Here is a 17356-nt window from a genome sequence, read left to right on the forward strand (position 1 = left end):
CCTTTTGATTTAGCATCACTTTGAGCATTTGTTATGTTTATTTGTTTGCTTATTTCGAATTGTTTTCTCTTGTAGACTTTAAATCCAGTGAGTTTATGCTATCTGGTTCACCACTGCATACTCAGAGCAAAGTACCATACCTGTTTTCAATAAATATTTGTATATCAAGAAAAAGTATTGCATAATGTTTACAACCCCAGACTCTGTAGCTTGACAGACAAGGTTTGAATTCCTGCTCTGCCACTACTAGCTGTGAGACCATGGACAACCTCTCTGTGCCTCAGTGTCCTCATATCAAAAATAGGGATAATCGTACTTACCGTATCAACATAAACGGACTAATTGATACTCTAACAACAAACCCTTAAAACCCAGTGGCTTAAATCAACAAAGGTTTTTGTTTTTGTTTTTCTTCTTGTCACATTGCATGTTCATCATAGGTTGGTCAGGATTCTCTGTGTAATTGTCATCATGACCCAACTGTCTGAGCAGGCACTACCTGGCACAAAGCCAGTTGCCTTGGCAGTGTGGAAAGAACATTCTTCAGGGGCAAACATTGATAATTAAATGCTTGACCTGAGAATGACACAGGTCACTTCTGCTTACACGTTGTTCAGAACGAGCCAGAGGGGTCCAGGGAACACAGTCCTGCCAACTGTGCCCAGGAAGCAGAGAGGCAGAAAGATACGACTTCATAGGGTTAACATGGTGATTAAAAGACTTAATGCCCATAAAACATTTGGAAGAGCACCCTGCACCTTGCTACATGCTATACAAGTGTTTGCTGCTGTAATTATTATCATTATTAATGAATTCATATTTTTGGAGGCCATTATAAAGTTACCTTTCATGCTTTTTTTTTTAAATTGTATTTAGCTAATGTTTCACAGTGTTTGTTTCACTGTTTTTCATTAGCTATCAATGAGTGCCAAAGTCCCATTGAGCAGACTCTTACATATCTTCAGCACAGACAGAGGTCAGCCCATAAGATGTCCCTTCAGCCTCACCCATCTCAAGATGACTTTTGTGGCCCAGCTGGATGCAGAAAGGTAAACCCAGGGGATCATGCCAAGAGGAAATGAACCCTAGTAACTTTTAGGTGTTGCATGCTGTGAACATCCTAGCTCTTAAATATGTTTCACAAAAAAATATTTGTGCTTCAAGCTGGAGCATGCAAACAGCAATCTGCATTTATTGGTTTCAGATGCCAATTTCCTCCAGTTCTTGGTTCCCTTTGCATCGTATAAACAAATCTCAACCATCTGGACCCCCAACAAGCCACATTAAAGTATGTGCTCACTGCTTGCAAAAGCATCAAATCAAAATACGATCTCACAGCGTTCTGCCTAATGAAAAAGAAGTGAACACCATGGCCCTCCCAAAGCAGAGATGAGCCCATCAGAGTATTTCACTTCGATAAACACGAACATATATAACCAGAAGATCATAACCTGCGGTGTTACCTTTATTAAGAGTAGTCCAATTCAGTACCTTCCAAACTGCCTCAAAAAGGAAAAGAGCTTAGAAACAGTGTCTCAGACAGGTGGAAAAATAGAGAAGAGATTGTTGCAGTACTCATTCATGATAGAATGCAAAACCTTTAATTTCTATCCTGCTAAGGAAGTTAAAATGTATGCTTTATAATATTGCAAGAAACAAGCTAAATTTTAGCCCATCAATATTAAGAAACAATGAATCAAAAGTAGAAAGTGGATTGTGCCAAAAAAGAAAAGACTCTGCCAAAACTAGCTAAATATGTTACCACTTAACCCACCTGGACCTCTGAAATGAATACTAAGATCATTTCTGATGTCTTATCTCCCGATATAATTCCAGGCTGCTGAAGACATCTTCTCAAAGCCAAATATTTTAGACAATCACCATGGCCAGCTCTGACCACAGGCAAGTACAAGTGCTAAAAAGGATTCTTGCTTTTTTTCCCCCTCTGCCTAAAAATATCTCCCCACCAATTTAGCACAATCCCCAAAATGTCCACCCTATGAGAAAGATTACTATCATCAGCCTTCATGGCTCAGATTCATGAACTTTGAATGTTATGGTAAGAATATCCTGAGAGAATGGTGTATAAGACCACAGGTTTTATTAACATAGTGAAAAAATGGAAGTAAAGAGAATAGAAAGGCCTATAACTTGAAGAGAAACATGTGGGGGTGAAAAGGAGGAACCACTAAGACTCTTCAAACAATTTTTTTTCCTAGAGTTTCAGTGATCATGCTTCCTGGCTACTGCCAACTCATTTGGTATCTGATGATTTTGCTTTGTCACCCTCAAACCATGCATATTATAATTACATCTAAACAGAACCTACATCAAATTATTTGATATCGGAGAGACTCTCCACAAACGAAGGCTACAAAATCACACCAAGGTGGAAGACTTTCTGTCTGCTTTAGTAAATTTAATTATGTAGACATTGTCTAATTATAAAATTGAACTTCTTGGCCAAAAACGTGATCCAAATAATTTGAACCTGGTTTCATTGAACTACATCCATCTTATTGATTCCCCTTAAAATTTTATCAAGATCATTTAAAAACCAAATGCTACTTGGCAAGATGTAATGTATTCAAATTAAATGAGAATATTATGTAATCCACTATTCAATCACAGATCAAAATATCAAAACAGATGTGGGCAAATTCCCATGAACCCTCCCCAAGCCTCTGTCTTTTTTCATAGGGAATTCTGGCTCAGTTGATCAGCCATACTTGAGCAGCTTTCCTGAATGAGATTAGCTCTTTCCTAGGTCTTTTTGTTTTAATCTACCAGGAAATATTTAATCAGGAAAGAATCAAAATCCCCGCTAAACCTCTGGGGAAAATCCTTCTGATTGTTGATATTTAGATAAGTAGATGATAAAATGAGAAACATGGAAACTTATTTCATAGTTAATGTCAGGTAGATTTCAGGAGAAATTACTTGCTCTGTTTACATTATAATCTCTGTTATAACCTGATTATAATCCAAGTGCAAAAGTCTCAGTTTCTGTCAGACAGGCTATGTGTTATTTGTTTACTTCAAAATATCCAGTGACCACAGCACTGGAGTTTCTAATCACATATAAGTCCTTGGATTTCAAACTATTTTTAGCCTATTTTTTTAATTGTGCAACTCCGAAACAATATTATTGTAAAAATCTTTCTTTAAATGGCTTGAAAGCATTCCTAATCCTCTGGGCTATCAATTGCTTATAAAACCAATAAAATCCAGAAAAAAAAATATTTCCAGTAATCATTTTCAAACAGTGAAGTTTAGACTTTATCAATTGGCAAAAATAGCCCAAGCTTGTGAAACAGCAATCATAAATCCTACTCTAACATCTCACACAGAGCCACATATTTCAGTTTTTAGAAAAATGTTGGCCATGTTTTACAACATAGTATTATAATGAATATTCACAATTAGAAACCCATGTCCACAAGGGAAGATTTGATCTATTTAGATATCCCACTTAAAAGGTCAGAGAAATCTAAAATGAAAGATCTCCAAATAGAATATTTACTCTGTTTCCAAGAATATTTACACTAAATCAAGTTTGTCTCTTGAAATGGGAAGTTTCACTTGGAAAATGCTTATAAATAGACAACCTCATTCTCCAATCATTTCAAATCAAGGAATTAACCACTTTCAAATTCTTACAATACATACATAACAATTCCACCCACTGTAGCACCAGTGGGCAAAGCAAGACTCAGAGGGCCAACCAACATACCTTTAAACTGCAGCAGTACTTGGATTACAGCTATTTTTAGAGTACTCATCAAACTGCAGGAGGGGTAGGGATGAAAGAGAGCTTGTGCTGTTTTGAGAAAGGCAAATTATGTTTTTGGCAAAACAGGGGAAAATAATTTCTCTTTTCTATTTCTCTCTCTCTCTTTCTCTTTCTCTCTCTCTCTCTCTCTCTCTCTCTCTCTCTCTCTCTCTCTCTCTCTCTCTCTCTCTTTCTCTCTCTCTCTCTGTGACATCTGCTTCATAGCTCAAAGGATATCTCCTTGCAATCACTATTCCTCACACCACTTGTTTTGTTAGATAGACCTACAAGTCACAGATGACGAGATCTCATCTCAACACAGTCTCATCAACAACCTTGTCATAAGCACCTCCAAACTTGGCTGATAAAAGAAAAGGTTTTTCTCCTCCTGCTCTCATGCCAAGAATAAAGCCAGATAAACATTTTTAAAAAATTCAAAACATCAACCACAAATGAGCCATGGAAATATTTTGGGATAATGCCACAGCCTCCCATGTTTCAGGAACAGGAAAGTCTTATTACCTTGCTCTCTTCTCCTTCAAACACTGATTGGTGAACGTTGCATGCAAACAACGAGTTGGGAAGGTCGTTGAAGTCAGTGATTGCTTGAAAAGCTTCCTCTGCGAAACACCGAGTTACAGCCCAGTCTCTGTCTATACAGCAGAGCAAGAAAAGTCCTCCATCTTCTGGGAGGCACCCTTGCTGCCCAGGGCTCCTCATTCCAATGAAATAAGATTCTCCTCTCATTCCTGAGGATGTAAAAATGGACATGTGTTAGAGTAGCACTCGATCCCTTAAAACTTGGTGTTTAGCTCACAGTTCTACAGTGCCTGGAGCATACCAGGGGGTACGATTAGGAGAAGAAGCAAGGGTTATAAGGGAGAAGACCCGGCAAGTTCACATTATCCCCTTGATCTCCGAGACACAATTTCCCATGCAGCCCTACTTCTGGGCAAGCATCTAGTCAGTGTTATCATCAAAAACCTCCCACTTAACCAGGATAAGAGTTGGAGGTCGAGGGCTCTAGCCTAGCTTCCCAGAATTGACTAGAATTGGGACTCAAGAAAGTTATATGTTATCTAAGCCTTTGCTTCCTTACGACAATCAAATGGACTCAAACAAAAATGCACGTGGGAAAGTGCTAAGTTACATGATGAGTTACATAATACCACCACCACCACCACTGCTGCCACCACCACCACTACCAATGCCAATTCTTTACTGAGTTCCAGGAACTGCTCTAAATGAGTTACATACATTAACTAAACTATTTCATTTCCATGATAGTCGATGAGATGGGTACCAATACTATTTCCATTTTACACAAAGAAAAACTTAGGAACAAAGCAAGTAAGTAACTTTTACAAGGTCAATGACAAAGTGGCAGGACTAGTATTCAAACTCAGGGAGTTTGGCACCAGAGCTCATGCTCCTATACCACAGAAATGAAGCAGATCAAAATTAGTACAAGTCTATATCTAAGGAAGTACAATCTCCTTCATTTCCACCTGAATCCTGATTATGGTAACTCTAATAGATCACAGTTTATCCACAATGAGGACACACACACACACACACACACACATACACATCGTTTGCATGGGATGATTAGTCTTAGTAATTTGTGAATCTTGGATCCTGAAAATCAGTACTATTTGGTTGATTCATAGTATATAGATTCCCCTCCTTCGTCGCCCCCATTAGGAAGCTTTCCAGAATTAATCTCATCTAGCTGTGTTGCATCATTCTATTATTTCCTCACCTCTTAGATTCAAAATTCTACTCAACTGCAACCAGTTGGAGAGTTTTTCCCTTTTTTGATACTGGTACATAATTTAGTACATTTTATCTGTCTCCCCACATACTTTTTTAATATCGATTTTCATGCCTTTCATTATATTATGTTCAAACCTCAATTATTAAAGTCCTAGAAGGTCAAATACCTTGCCCAAAGGTATACAGGTAAGATTGACTGGCGGTTATGACATGGCTACTGGATCCTCTGTAAGGTCCATTTTCCCCATTTCCAGCACTGGAGAACCTCAGAGCAAAGAACAGAAAGGTGGGTACCACGGAACGTCACACAGCCCTCATTAAGTTTAAACACAAAGTCTGGATCCCCAGACAAATATAAGTTTCAGCTTATGTTTCTCTTCAATTCGGAATGTCTCATGATGATAAGGTTATGTTTTTTATTTTTATTTTTCCTGGAAACAAAACTCAAATAGTATCCTGATAAGTATTATATGATGGTAATATAAATAACACATTACATATAAAATCTTAGGCATGGCTGGGACAGAAGCCAAAAATTAAAGAGTTTGAGATTATAAATCTAAAATCAGATTGTTGTAATTGTGGTAAATAAAAATTTTATTCTATGTAAAATATAATAGAACCATTCTTATATCTAAAGTTCTTAAAACTCTAATTAATTCAACATTTTCTGTATTGAAATCAACAAAATATTTATTTTAAATAAAAATACAGTATATATTTTAAGCTTTGTTTTATTCTATAATTAATCCAAAATATATGAATATTTTTAATTTGGAGAAAAAACTTCAATGAAATACTTATGTGAATCTATTTTCTTTTATTTCAATTATACTGTTGCTTTAGATATTTCTGTAACATGCATAATAACCATCATTTATTATTAGAGTACCAATTATTTTAATAGTAAAAATAATTACTAAGAGCATTAAAATGGTATTATTTGGATTAATGGATTATAGGAAAACCTTTTGATAATGAAGTCATAATCATCCAGTACCACGAAATATAGATATGAAGTGTCAATTCTGATCATAATTCTGTCCTTCTTATTTAAAAATGTTTAAATTAATCCAAAAAAATCCCAAAATTTTCTTAAATGGATCTGAGAATACTTCAATTATTCTTTTTCCAAAAAGAATTAAAATCTATTGCTGAACTAATTAATTAAATAAACCAAATAATAAGCCTCACTCGGGACTCATTTTAATCTACTCAAATGGCCTTAACTTCTGTTCTAAACTGTAACAATAGGATTAGCTTCATGAGACTTTATTTTAAGCTCATTACTTTCAGTGGAGATTTAAAAGGTGAATGCATTTTTGGCCAACAACCTATTCTACTTCTATGCAGAAATATTTTAGAATTCAGAGCTTTGAACAAAGGATACCTGATTTCTCTTTCCAGTTTCATTACTGACTCACCTCATAATTTGGAAAAGTCAAATGATCATTATATGAGTCAGTTTATCATAAAACAGGAACAAAAACTTCTATTCTGCCTCCCACAGTAGAGTAGGAAGGGGCTGAGGAATGAAATAGGAATGAAAGAAGTGATCAAAGTCAGTATTAACCACTACATAAAAGGATACGTAATACGAAATACTATAAAAAGACATCATTACGATAATCTCAGAGCAAGACTATTATGCTTTCATATTACCACTAACCTTTAGTAAACCCCAATACACAGAAAGAAAGGGAAACTCTGAAGATGAAAAGAACTCTCTAATAAAGAAATATGAAGGTCCTACAGCCAGAAATAGTTTATTTTTTTAACTTAGAAACTCCTAACAACTGTAAACATCTTTGAGGCAACAATTGCATAAGAAGATTTGCATGTGTTGTCCTTATTTCTAAATCTGAGGTTGGTTATCCAAGAGAGAACAGCTGTCTTCAGCTCAAGGCAACTCTCCTGGGAAAGCTTCCCAACCTCTCCCAGGGCCTATCCCTCCTTTGCACCTGAGTGTCCTGCCCAGCCTTCATTCATGGATCATCCTGCACTGTAATGACTGCTTTACTGGTCTGTATTTCCAGCCAGATTGGTATTTTTTGAGGGCAGAAACTGAGCTGTATTCATCAGTGTGATATATTATATTTCATCTTCAGCCTGATACAGATAGGAAGCCTTCACAATGATGTTTGAATTAATGAATTATGAAAAAAGGAGTCACTTTCAGGAAATAACAGACCGTCAAGAGAGTTGTAATGGACAATTTAAAATATAAACACTAATAACATACCATTTATTTCAAATTTATATACTAATAATGAAAACTACCTATTCGTTTCCATTTAAGGTTTGATTTATATAATTTTATAAATCAAAGATTGCAAACGTTACTCAAAGGATTCCTCTAGCTAAAATTAAAAAAAAAAATCTGCAGACTATAATTGAAACAACACTTATGTTTTTTGATTATATGAGTTCACTGAAGAAAAAGATGGAAAAAAGAGAAAGTTATAAAAAAAATAAAGGAAAATAAAAATAAACCGTAATCCTACTACATAGAGAAAACTGCTAATATTTTGGTATATTTATTACCAGTGCTTTTTTCACATGTAATTTTTAAAATGAGATTGAGATCCTGCTGTTTAGTATTCCACTTCTTTCTGAAAACACTAATATAATCAAGAGCAGTTCCCTGCATCATTATATATCCTTTGAAAATGTTTATTTTAATAGCCACATAGAACCCACTGTATGGATCTGTCATATTTATTTAACCACTCTTCTGTTGTTTGACATCTGGAAAGCATAAACTTCACAAGCATTGAGAAAAGGAAAACCACTGCCCACTTTTAAAATATAAAACCTCTCCTGAGAGAACCTCAAAACTTCTTTAGATGCAGAGAGGAGACCTCTTTATGAAATACTGGAAAGATCCCTGGTGGCATACTTGGGTTCTAGCCCTTCTATAAAATACAAGCCTTCTGGGCTATGGTTTTCTTGTCAGCAAAATGGAGAAACACTATGGTCCTGTCTAGTGTGACCATCAAATGAAATGAAGCAAGCGAATGTCTCTTAAAGCCTCCAAAATGACATCTGAATTAAAGTTATTCATTACCATGTATCGGCTCATCAAGAATGAGTCGATAGATATCTGGTAGTACAGAGGTGGTTGCCATCTACTACTGTCAAGGGTGTAAACAAGTTTCAAACAAGTTTCATACAATAAAGACTGTCCATGAGGGTCAAGCCCATGTAATTAAAATGAGAAAAGAGTAGAAACTGATATTTGGTAGGAGCTTGGTTGAAAGAACTCATTAGAAGGGAAAGATATTCCTAAGGAAAAAGAGAATAATTAACATAAAAACAAATACCTCTGCCGTAAACATCACCAACAATGGTATAGTTTATTTAAATATTACAAAGTTAGTAGCACTGAGAGTATAAATGATTGAACTTGTCTGTCTTTAGCAGAGGGGGAAGCCTGAAGAGAGGAAGATTTTCAACTACTTAATTACTTTGCTATAATGGGAAAATGATTTCATCCAAGATCCTCAGATAACCTGATAGCACTTATTAAACATTAAAAAAAAAAACAACAACAAACTTAAAATGGTGATAGTATAGTTCCTACTGTGAAGACTAGCCATCTGAAACTTAAAGATGCCTATTTAGCATCAAAGAAGAAGCAACTAAATGTTTGTTACATAAATAAGTGAATAAATTCTCTCCTTTGAAATAAATTTGGATTATCTAGACATTACTGAGTTTTTGCACAAGGAATTAATCTTTCCAAAACTCACTGCTTTCATTCCTAACATTTATGTGGTACAATTAAATCCAAGGCATCTGATTCTGTTGGACATCACTATTGTCCCAGCATTAACAATATGCATGAGATTCGGATTTCTGAATTGAAAAAGCCTAAAACATTACCCTTTCGAGGAATAAGATATAGCTCATTAGAATGGGGAACCATGCATTTGCCAATAGTCATTCCGGTCTGGAAAGTCTAAAACTGTGTATGAAAGGAAGGGGGAATCACAAATAAGCTCATGAGAATGGCAGAGAGCCATGGCAAGACAAATAAAATTGTAAATATCCATGGAGATGCTCATACTAGCTTCACTATTACATAAAATCACTCTGCTAATAATGTGATATGTGACCTATAAAAATGGTTAATGCCACCTTGAAAGGGTGATAATCTCATCTTGAGTCCCCTCAACATGGAGAGAACATCACGGCCAATTCTGAGAACCACCCACTACAGAAAATTGCAATTTTTTTCTAAGAAGACTGGCCAGTCTTACTGAGGGGTCAAAACTCATGTCATCTAAGAAGAAGGGAAGATATAGCATAGAGAAGAAAAGGAAAGAAGTCTTGAGTGAAATCACAATTGCCCTCAAATTTTGAAAGAGGAAATGGAATTTTTGTGTATGGTGCTAAGAGACTAGAAATCTAACCAGGGAGGAGGAATTCAATTTAATAAAAGGAGCCATGGATCTTTTAACAATTCAGGTTAAAACAGAAATGTTCTGCCTCAAATCTAAGCGAGCAACTCGTATCATTGACAGGCAAACAGTAAGCTCCATAGAGCAATTCAGTCTGGATGGATGTCACAGAGGGAATCCAAGGACCAGGAAGATGGTGGCTGGCATTTCCTTTAAGGTCTCTTCTCACTTTGAGATTTTTATCTTTCCAATATTAGAAGAAAATACACAAGAAAATAGGCACCTGTCTAACTTTGGGCTTAAAGATGCTCTAGAAGTGGGAACTTAAAACCTTTAACAAGAACTTTCTCAAATGTTGAAATTTTTAATTTAATGTCCATAACATACCTGCCTATGTCTTTCAACTTCTAGGTTATTCAAACTGGAACATGAGGTTTTTTAAAAAATATATGAAATAATGATCCAGAAAGGGAGAAAAAATGAGCAGAACATACAAAAAGCAACTTAAGTTTGGATTTATTTTTCCTTAGACAAAAGAATGCTAAAGATCCAAGACATCTTTTTTTTTTTTTAATATGCTTTTTAAATTAAGAACAGGGATCTAAAACTTTTTGCAACAAGGGTAACAAAACAGGAACAAATGTGCCTCAATTTATGTTATGACCAGCTGAGGAGAATAAATAAGGAAATAGGATAAATAGAAATGATTAATGAATAATTCATTCTGGCTTTAAGTTCAGTTTTGATTGGAAAACAGTAAACAGATTGTAAGATATTAGTGTAAAGGAACCTAAAGAAGATAATGTCAGCTTGAATGTTATTGGTAAAAACTAAGAATGCAATGTTGTATTAATAAGTAGTAGAGAAGAAATGCCTGTAGCTATTCTTAAATTGAATATAAGCTTAAACGAATCCAGTCGAAAGTTTTAAACAATAGAAACCTCAACTTAAAGTTTTGCACTATTTAAAATTCCTTGAGCTGTAAAATTAAATGATTCTTTAATGATACCTGAGACAAAACGAGCTTATTAGATAAAAATGTTTAAGTAAATAACAATAACAATTTTACAACTAAATTATATTATCAGCTTTCATTTTTTTGTTCTGGCTTTATGGGTGAGGTCCTTTTGTCATCTTTTGGTATTTTAATATTTAGACCCTCTTAGGGATAAGCAAGGCTTTCTGCCCGTTTTTGTTCTTACAAGGAGATTAAAGTATAATATTAGTAGCAAAAAGCCATCCCAACTATCCTGAGATACAAAGGAGAGATATGATATTCTTAGGCTGTGCTCCATGAAACCCATTAGAGCTTTTTCTGAAATATAATGGAACCTATTTAATTCAGCTGCAGAATTCTCACACCTGCTGAGCTGTGTGAACCTCATGCTATTCTTGATACCATTTGGGATCAGTCTTGAAAGAATAAAGAGCATGCAGTTTTCAACTCATGGGCTTCAAAGGAGATTATCCACATTCTTCATTCATGGCTCCCTTCAGGACACCTTCTGAAGCCTCAGTCCACCTTAAGCTCCCACAAAGACAATATAACTCAATTAATTCAATTCCCCAAGGAAGCAGGGTCCTATGAATTTTTACGAAGTTAAGGGGGTGGGGAAGCAAGTTTCCATGATCTCCTTTCGTACCGAATTCTACAGCAGTGATAGGCCAACAAATTTGCCAATGGTAATGTCTCTAGCCCTGTAGGGTTTTAATGCCCATAATCTCCTAGGAGGGTCTGAAAATCCTGTTTATCATTCCCATGGAAGAAATAAAAAGGGAAGGAAGGCCCTTAAATTTACCCAGGGTCAGACAGGAAAAGCAGGACATTTGTATTCCATTCCCACAAACCTAGCTGACATTATCAAGATAATGTGTTTCAAACAGGCTGGCTGCAAGAGAAGAGAGTCAGAGAGAGGAAACATTATTTTTACAAAGGGTGTGAGGGTGAAGAGGTTGTTCTTAAAGAGAGAAAAATACAAAGCATGACCAACGATGAAGCATAAATTCATTATATGAAACAAGTAATATGGGAGCACTCACCCAAAAGAGAAGAGCATTGGTCATTGTGTTAGTCAAGGTTCAGCCAGAAACAGATGGCATGCTCAAATCCAATAGTTTGAAAGAGTTTAATAAAGGGATTGTTTACAAAGGTGTGAGCATGGTGTAGGGAAACCACAAAAGATAGTGCAAAATCCTGGGCTAGCACTATCCAGATGCTTAAAGAGGCGAAAGAAGGGGATGTGTTTCCAGAACGGTTCGCCACCCTAAACTATGCTTCTGCAGATAGAGGTTACTATAAGATGGTTATTTCAAAACAGAAAAGACTCTGAAAAAACTTTGACCCTCTCCCTAACTGCCTAAGAGAAAAAATGTAGGGGACATGCTCCAGGAATGGACCTATCATCATAAATAACCATAGTTTAATATGAACTAGTATGATAGACAAGGAGGAACCTATCAAGGCCCATTTGATCAAAGTCCTCTCTGTGTCCCAGCAAACATTTGTTTACAAAACACTTGCTTTTCTATCTCCATGAAAATTACCATCCTACCCTTTGAAATCGTGCTCCCCCCCACCCCTGCCTCCCCACAACCTTTCTCCTTAGTTCAATATGGCACTTAAGGCCCAACTGCCCGATTTGTCCTCTAGTTCCATATTCTTTTAAATTCCCCATATATGTATATACTTAATGAATTTGGTTAGTTTCTCCTATTAATCGTTCTCATGTCTATATGACCACTAGACCAGCCAGAAGAACTTAGAAGAGTGAAAGGAAAATTACTTTTCCTCCCTATGAGGAGAAGCCCCCTAACTAACCTTTGTTTGAGGGATATATCCCATCCACGGTCATCACAAAGACGGTGCCAGAGGAATAAATATCCTCACTTTGCTCTCCTTCTCTAATCTGTTGGCACCTCCTATTGGCTAAACCCACCTGGAAACCAGAAGGCAAAGGAACTGTGATGGGGAGTGCGTGGGGCACATTACAGAATGGAAAAGGCTAGAGAGAGGCTCTCTGGGATCAGCTAAAGAAACTTCATTTCCAACAGGGTAATAGTCTAGAAATGTCATAGGTTAATTTCAATAGAACTTAATTTAAAATTTTAAACCTGAGTTATTTGTAAATTGACAACTCAAATCAGAGCCAGTATAATGTTGTCATGGATTCATCATTTCTGACTGCGTTTTTACGAACAAAAAAAGTGGAAGGGGAATGAATGGCTCTGTGTGGTACCCTATGCCTGGACCATTGTGGAACAAGTATTCTTGACTCCAGTATGGAGGCGGAAGACCATCCTTTCATTTATTGCCAAAAGAAGCTTAAAGAAAACCCCAAACCTCTGGAAGAGCCAAGAAATTACATGGAAAATAACTTTTCACTGGAAGATGACACTTCAAAAGTGAGCAGCAAAGCAGGTGAAGGTTGCTATAGTAGCCAAAGTAAGATTATCCTGTCACCTTCTGCTGTCAGATGGGGCATCCAGTGCCTGGGAGAAACAGAGTGAAAAAGAAAAAGCGTAGGGAGTGAGACACACTGCGCCTTTGAGGAAATTCCAGCCAAGAAAAGCCCCACAAGAAGGCTTCCTGCAAGGGTGGGGGTGGGGCAGGGGAGGGGGCGAGTGGAGAGCTGATCAGAACTCATTAGGAGGCCAAGGAGGAAGGTTTCCCTCCTCCTGATAAAATTAGCAGATAATGGTTGGCTTCCTTATAAGGTTTTTTTTAATGCAAGAAGAAAAGGAAGGAGGAAGAGTGAGGGAAAAAAATCCTCACCGTATGCTACTTTCTTTCTCAAATACAGCTAAATGTTCATGTAACTTCCATATTAAAAATCTTCTGCCACTTCCTAAGTTCTAATAAATTCAATAAAAACAGTTCTTCAGCCCAGGAACCTGAACACCCACAAGAAGATGATAGTCTTCCTATCCAAATTTATCTACTCTCTCATTAGTGCTAAGAAAAAAGCTCAGTCTCAGCATCAAGTTCCAGTTCTGTCAATAATGATAAAAATAATAGCAGCAAACAATTATTGAGTGCTTCTTTTGTTCTAAGGGCTTTATATGCATCAAACTTACAGACAGCTGTGTGGCCCTGACCAATTTGCTCAAGCTTTCCTCAATTCTAAGCTTTTCTCCCGCTGGCCCGATCCCCACCTGTCAACATTCCACTCATTCTGAAAGCCACTTCCTGGGCCACTGCCTTCAGGCGCCACTCTGAGCACCACCTGCACCACCTTCACCCCTCTCCATTGTGTGTTTGTCTTCTCTCTCAGGACTCTTTTTTTTGCCTCTCCTTGTACTTTTCCTATTCTTACCTTCCACTCAATGTCGAGGGCAGGGGTGGTGTCTTCCCCACCTGTAGTTGCTAACCAGGGCCCTTACCTTCGGAAGATAACCTCTCACATTTCTTGAACTGAATGGAATTCGAGGAAATCTGAATTTTATTCTTAGTTCCTTTTGTGTTAGGCCCAGGGTTTGACATAACTTTAAGACCAAATATTAGGACTTTGAGTTTTCTCAGTCCATGTACTTAGCTTTCTAATACACATTTTCTGCTTCAGACTTAAAGTTTCACTTGCCACTCTCTTACGTTTCAGCACCATTTTCCAAATTAGATAAAAATGCCATCAGTTCTTAACCAGAGGCTCCAGCATACTTGACAAGAAGGCTCTCATCTCACCACAACCCCTCCAACCCCAGCCAAGCATCCTCCACCCTGGGAGGGCCGCCCACTGCCTCCTTTCTGCTCTCCTGTCTGCATGTGTGTTGTTATTTACATTTGGCAAAGAGAACTCATTTATTGACATTTTTACATCCCCTCCCATATGTTGGGCATTCTTGCTTCTTCCTGTAATGGCTGGCAGCAAGCACAGCTCCAGATTTCACGGCATTGGCAAAACAAATGAAATGTAACACCACCAACCTCTACCCAGAGCTATGACTATTTTTCTTTCTTTCTTTCTTTCTTTCTTTCTTTCTTTCTTTCTTTCTTTCTTTCTTTCTTTCTTTCTTTCTTTCTTTCTTTCTTTCTTTCTTTCTTTCTTTCTTTCTCTCTCTCTCTCTCTCTCTCTCTGTCTGTCTTTCTGTCTTTCTTTCTGGCTGTCTTTCTGTCTTTCTTCTCTCTCTCCCCTCTCTCTCTCTCCCCTCATAGATGTCTCATAGTTTTATTAACCTTTGATTATTATTTTCTCAACTGAATGACTTCCCGAAGGCTAGATTTTCATTGTCTTCTGCTGTATTAAAGCCAGAAGGTTGCCCATTCTCACCCTTCCTTATTATTCATTCATTGCTAAGGGTAATTCACCAATTCACTCCTGGGTTGATAGTCTGTCACTGCCCTGACCACTTCAGGTCACTTTTTAAATCCTTCTCTTTTTTTTATAGCCTTTGGTTGAAGTTGTTCCTTTCTTTCTCTTTCCCTCTCCTTTCTCTTTCCCTTTCCCTTTCCCTCTCCCTCTTCCGCCCTCGCTCTTTTAAGCTTACAGTCACAACATCTGTAGGGCTCCTAAAGCAGCAAATGCTGACTAGACTTCTACACTGCAAAGTAGAGCATCTTTCCTCTTCACTAACAGAGCTTCCTGCCCACAGCCTGTTCAACCAAGGGCCCCAACCGAGAGGCTGACACCGGCTGGGCAGTTTTCCTCCACATTGTCAGGAAGTCACAATTCAGGATGATCCATAATTAGTCCCCCACTTCTGGTGCCATGTGTTGTTTACAAGAAAGAGCTGACCCAGATTCTAGCTTAGGAAGAAAAAAAAAACCTGAAACCTTTATTAACGTCCTTTCTGGCCTGCCGCAATTGGGACTGGTTATTCTGAGGGGCCAATTCTCCTTATCTTTCACTGTTCCAGCAACCGATCAAGGAAGGGCCAGGCTTACAAGGATAGAATACGTTTCTGAGGAAGAACTACTGAACCGGTGGAGGAAACAAGTAGGAGCAGCCAAGTGAGTGTAATCACTTATATTCCTTTAAGAAGTGGTGTCAACCCTTCCTGTTCATTGTGAGGCCTCTACACTGACTTATGCCAAAGACCACGCTTGAAATGAAGCGAGAGGTTGATGTCCAAAAGATCAGATGGAAACACTTGTAACTCTAATGAACCGAACCATGACAATCATGGCAGATCCATCACCGTAATCTTGCAGACTCTTGACAAGCACAAACGGAACAGCATGAGGAGCCTGTTCGACATTTCACGTGACACTGGAAGCTTCTACCCAGAGCTGTGGCTATTCTGTCTTTCTCTATCTTTTTCTTTCTCTCCCTCTCTCTCTCAATCTCTCTCTCTCTCGAAAACCAGAGGCCCGTCACCTTCCTGCTCCTCTAACCAATCCCAGCACCATTCTACACATTTAACTGGAAAAGCAGCCAACAAAATTGAAGCTTCGTATTAAAGGGAACCAAAGTTTTGCCACCCTGGAGCTGCCTTTTTGGGATACTGATCTTTAAGCTTTTTATTACGAAACACGACGCAGAAAAAAATTTTTGGCCCTTCCCTTTTTTTTTTTCTCCCCAAGAGATTCAGACAGAAAAACCTGTTTCAGGAAGGAAATCTTAGGATGTTAGCCTTCACCTAATTCAAATTAAGTATGATATATAAGAGAGCTTCAGGCAGGGGCCCTGTTAGCTAGATATCCCCTGTGTCCCATTATTTGTGAGTTGCCTAGCAAGAATTTTCCTGCCGTATGTGTTCTGGTCTTCCTCAGGTGCCTCTAAGTGGCCCATTCTCACTTCAGAAATTGAATACCCCATCCCCTCTTCTTTCTTCTTTGTCCAAAAATGTCATGAACACCCAAGGTTGCAAACTGTCTTTGGAATTCTAATGCATATGTGAATTCTCCATGCGTATGTATTAAAATTTGATTCTCTCCTGTTAATCTGTCTCTGTTAATTTGATTAGCACAGCTAGAAGAACTTAGAAGCTCGAAGGAAAAGTTTTTTTTTCAGCTTTCACTTTATTAAGACGTCAAAATCAGTGCTCAACACTGGATTCCTAAAGCCTAATTCAGTATCGGAAATGGGGCTGTATGAAAGATGAGAAACATTATTTTAAGGTAGCTTGTTTTGTTTTTTTTTTTTGAGATATTGTTGCTGTTTGTCTCTTTATATAGTTACCTAATAATTCTACCTTTCAGATGACAGTGTCTGTCACATAACAGATGCTCAAAAATATTCGTCATGTAAATCTAGAGTTCTCTATTTTCCTTCTTGCCACCAGTTTGCTTATTTCTCATCTCTGTTTCTTAAATCTAGTTTTATTACTGTCCCTCTTCCAAACAGAATCTTAATAGTCTTTTCACTTATAATGCACGATTACCTCAAAAACTAAATATGAAACACTGAAAAATGTAGTAACCACATGAGTCTTTAAAAAGGACCATCACATGCATAATATGAAGGAAAAA

The 17356-nt window shown here is 37.4% G+C and overlaps 1 protein-coding gene across 2 annotated transcripts in view; it reads right to left on the reverse strand.

Annotated features, from left to right (window-relative positions):
* The window catches only part of RCAN2 (regulator of calcineurin 2), a 229708-nt gene that overhangs the window by 187417 nt on the left and 24935 nt on the right, over window positions 1–17356 (reverse strand). For both annotated transcript variants that reach the window (XM_016158919.2, XM_016158918.2), the window contains exon 2: window positions 4295–4521. In XM_016158919.2, the coding sequence (XP_016014405.1) occupies window positions 4295–4519 (225 nt within the window). In that variant the 5' untranslated portion in view covers window positions 4520–4521. The remainder of the gene's footprint in view (window positions 1–4294; window positions 4522–17356) is intronic.

This window comes from Rousettus aegyptiacus, unplaced genomic scaffold (genome assembly GCF_014176215.1).
Source record: "Rousettus aegyptiacus isolate mRouAeg1 unplaced genomic scaffold, mRouAeg1.p scaffold_m13_p_1, whole genome shotgun sequence".
Classification (NCBI taxonomy): Eukaryota; Metazoa; Chordata; class Mammalia; order Chiroptera; family Pteropodidae; genus Rousettus; species Rousettus aegyptiacus.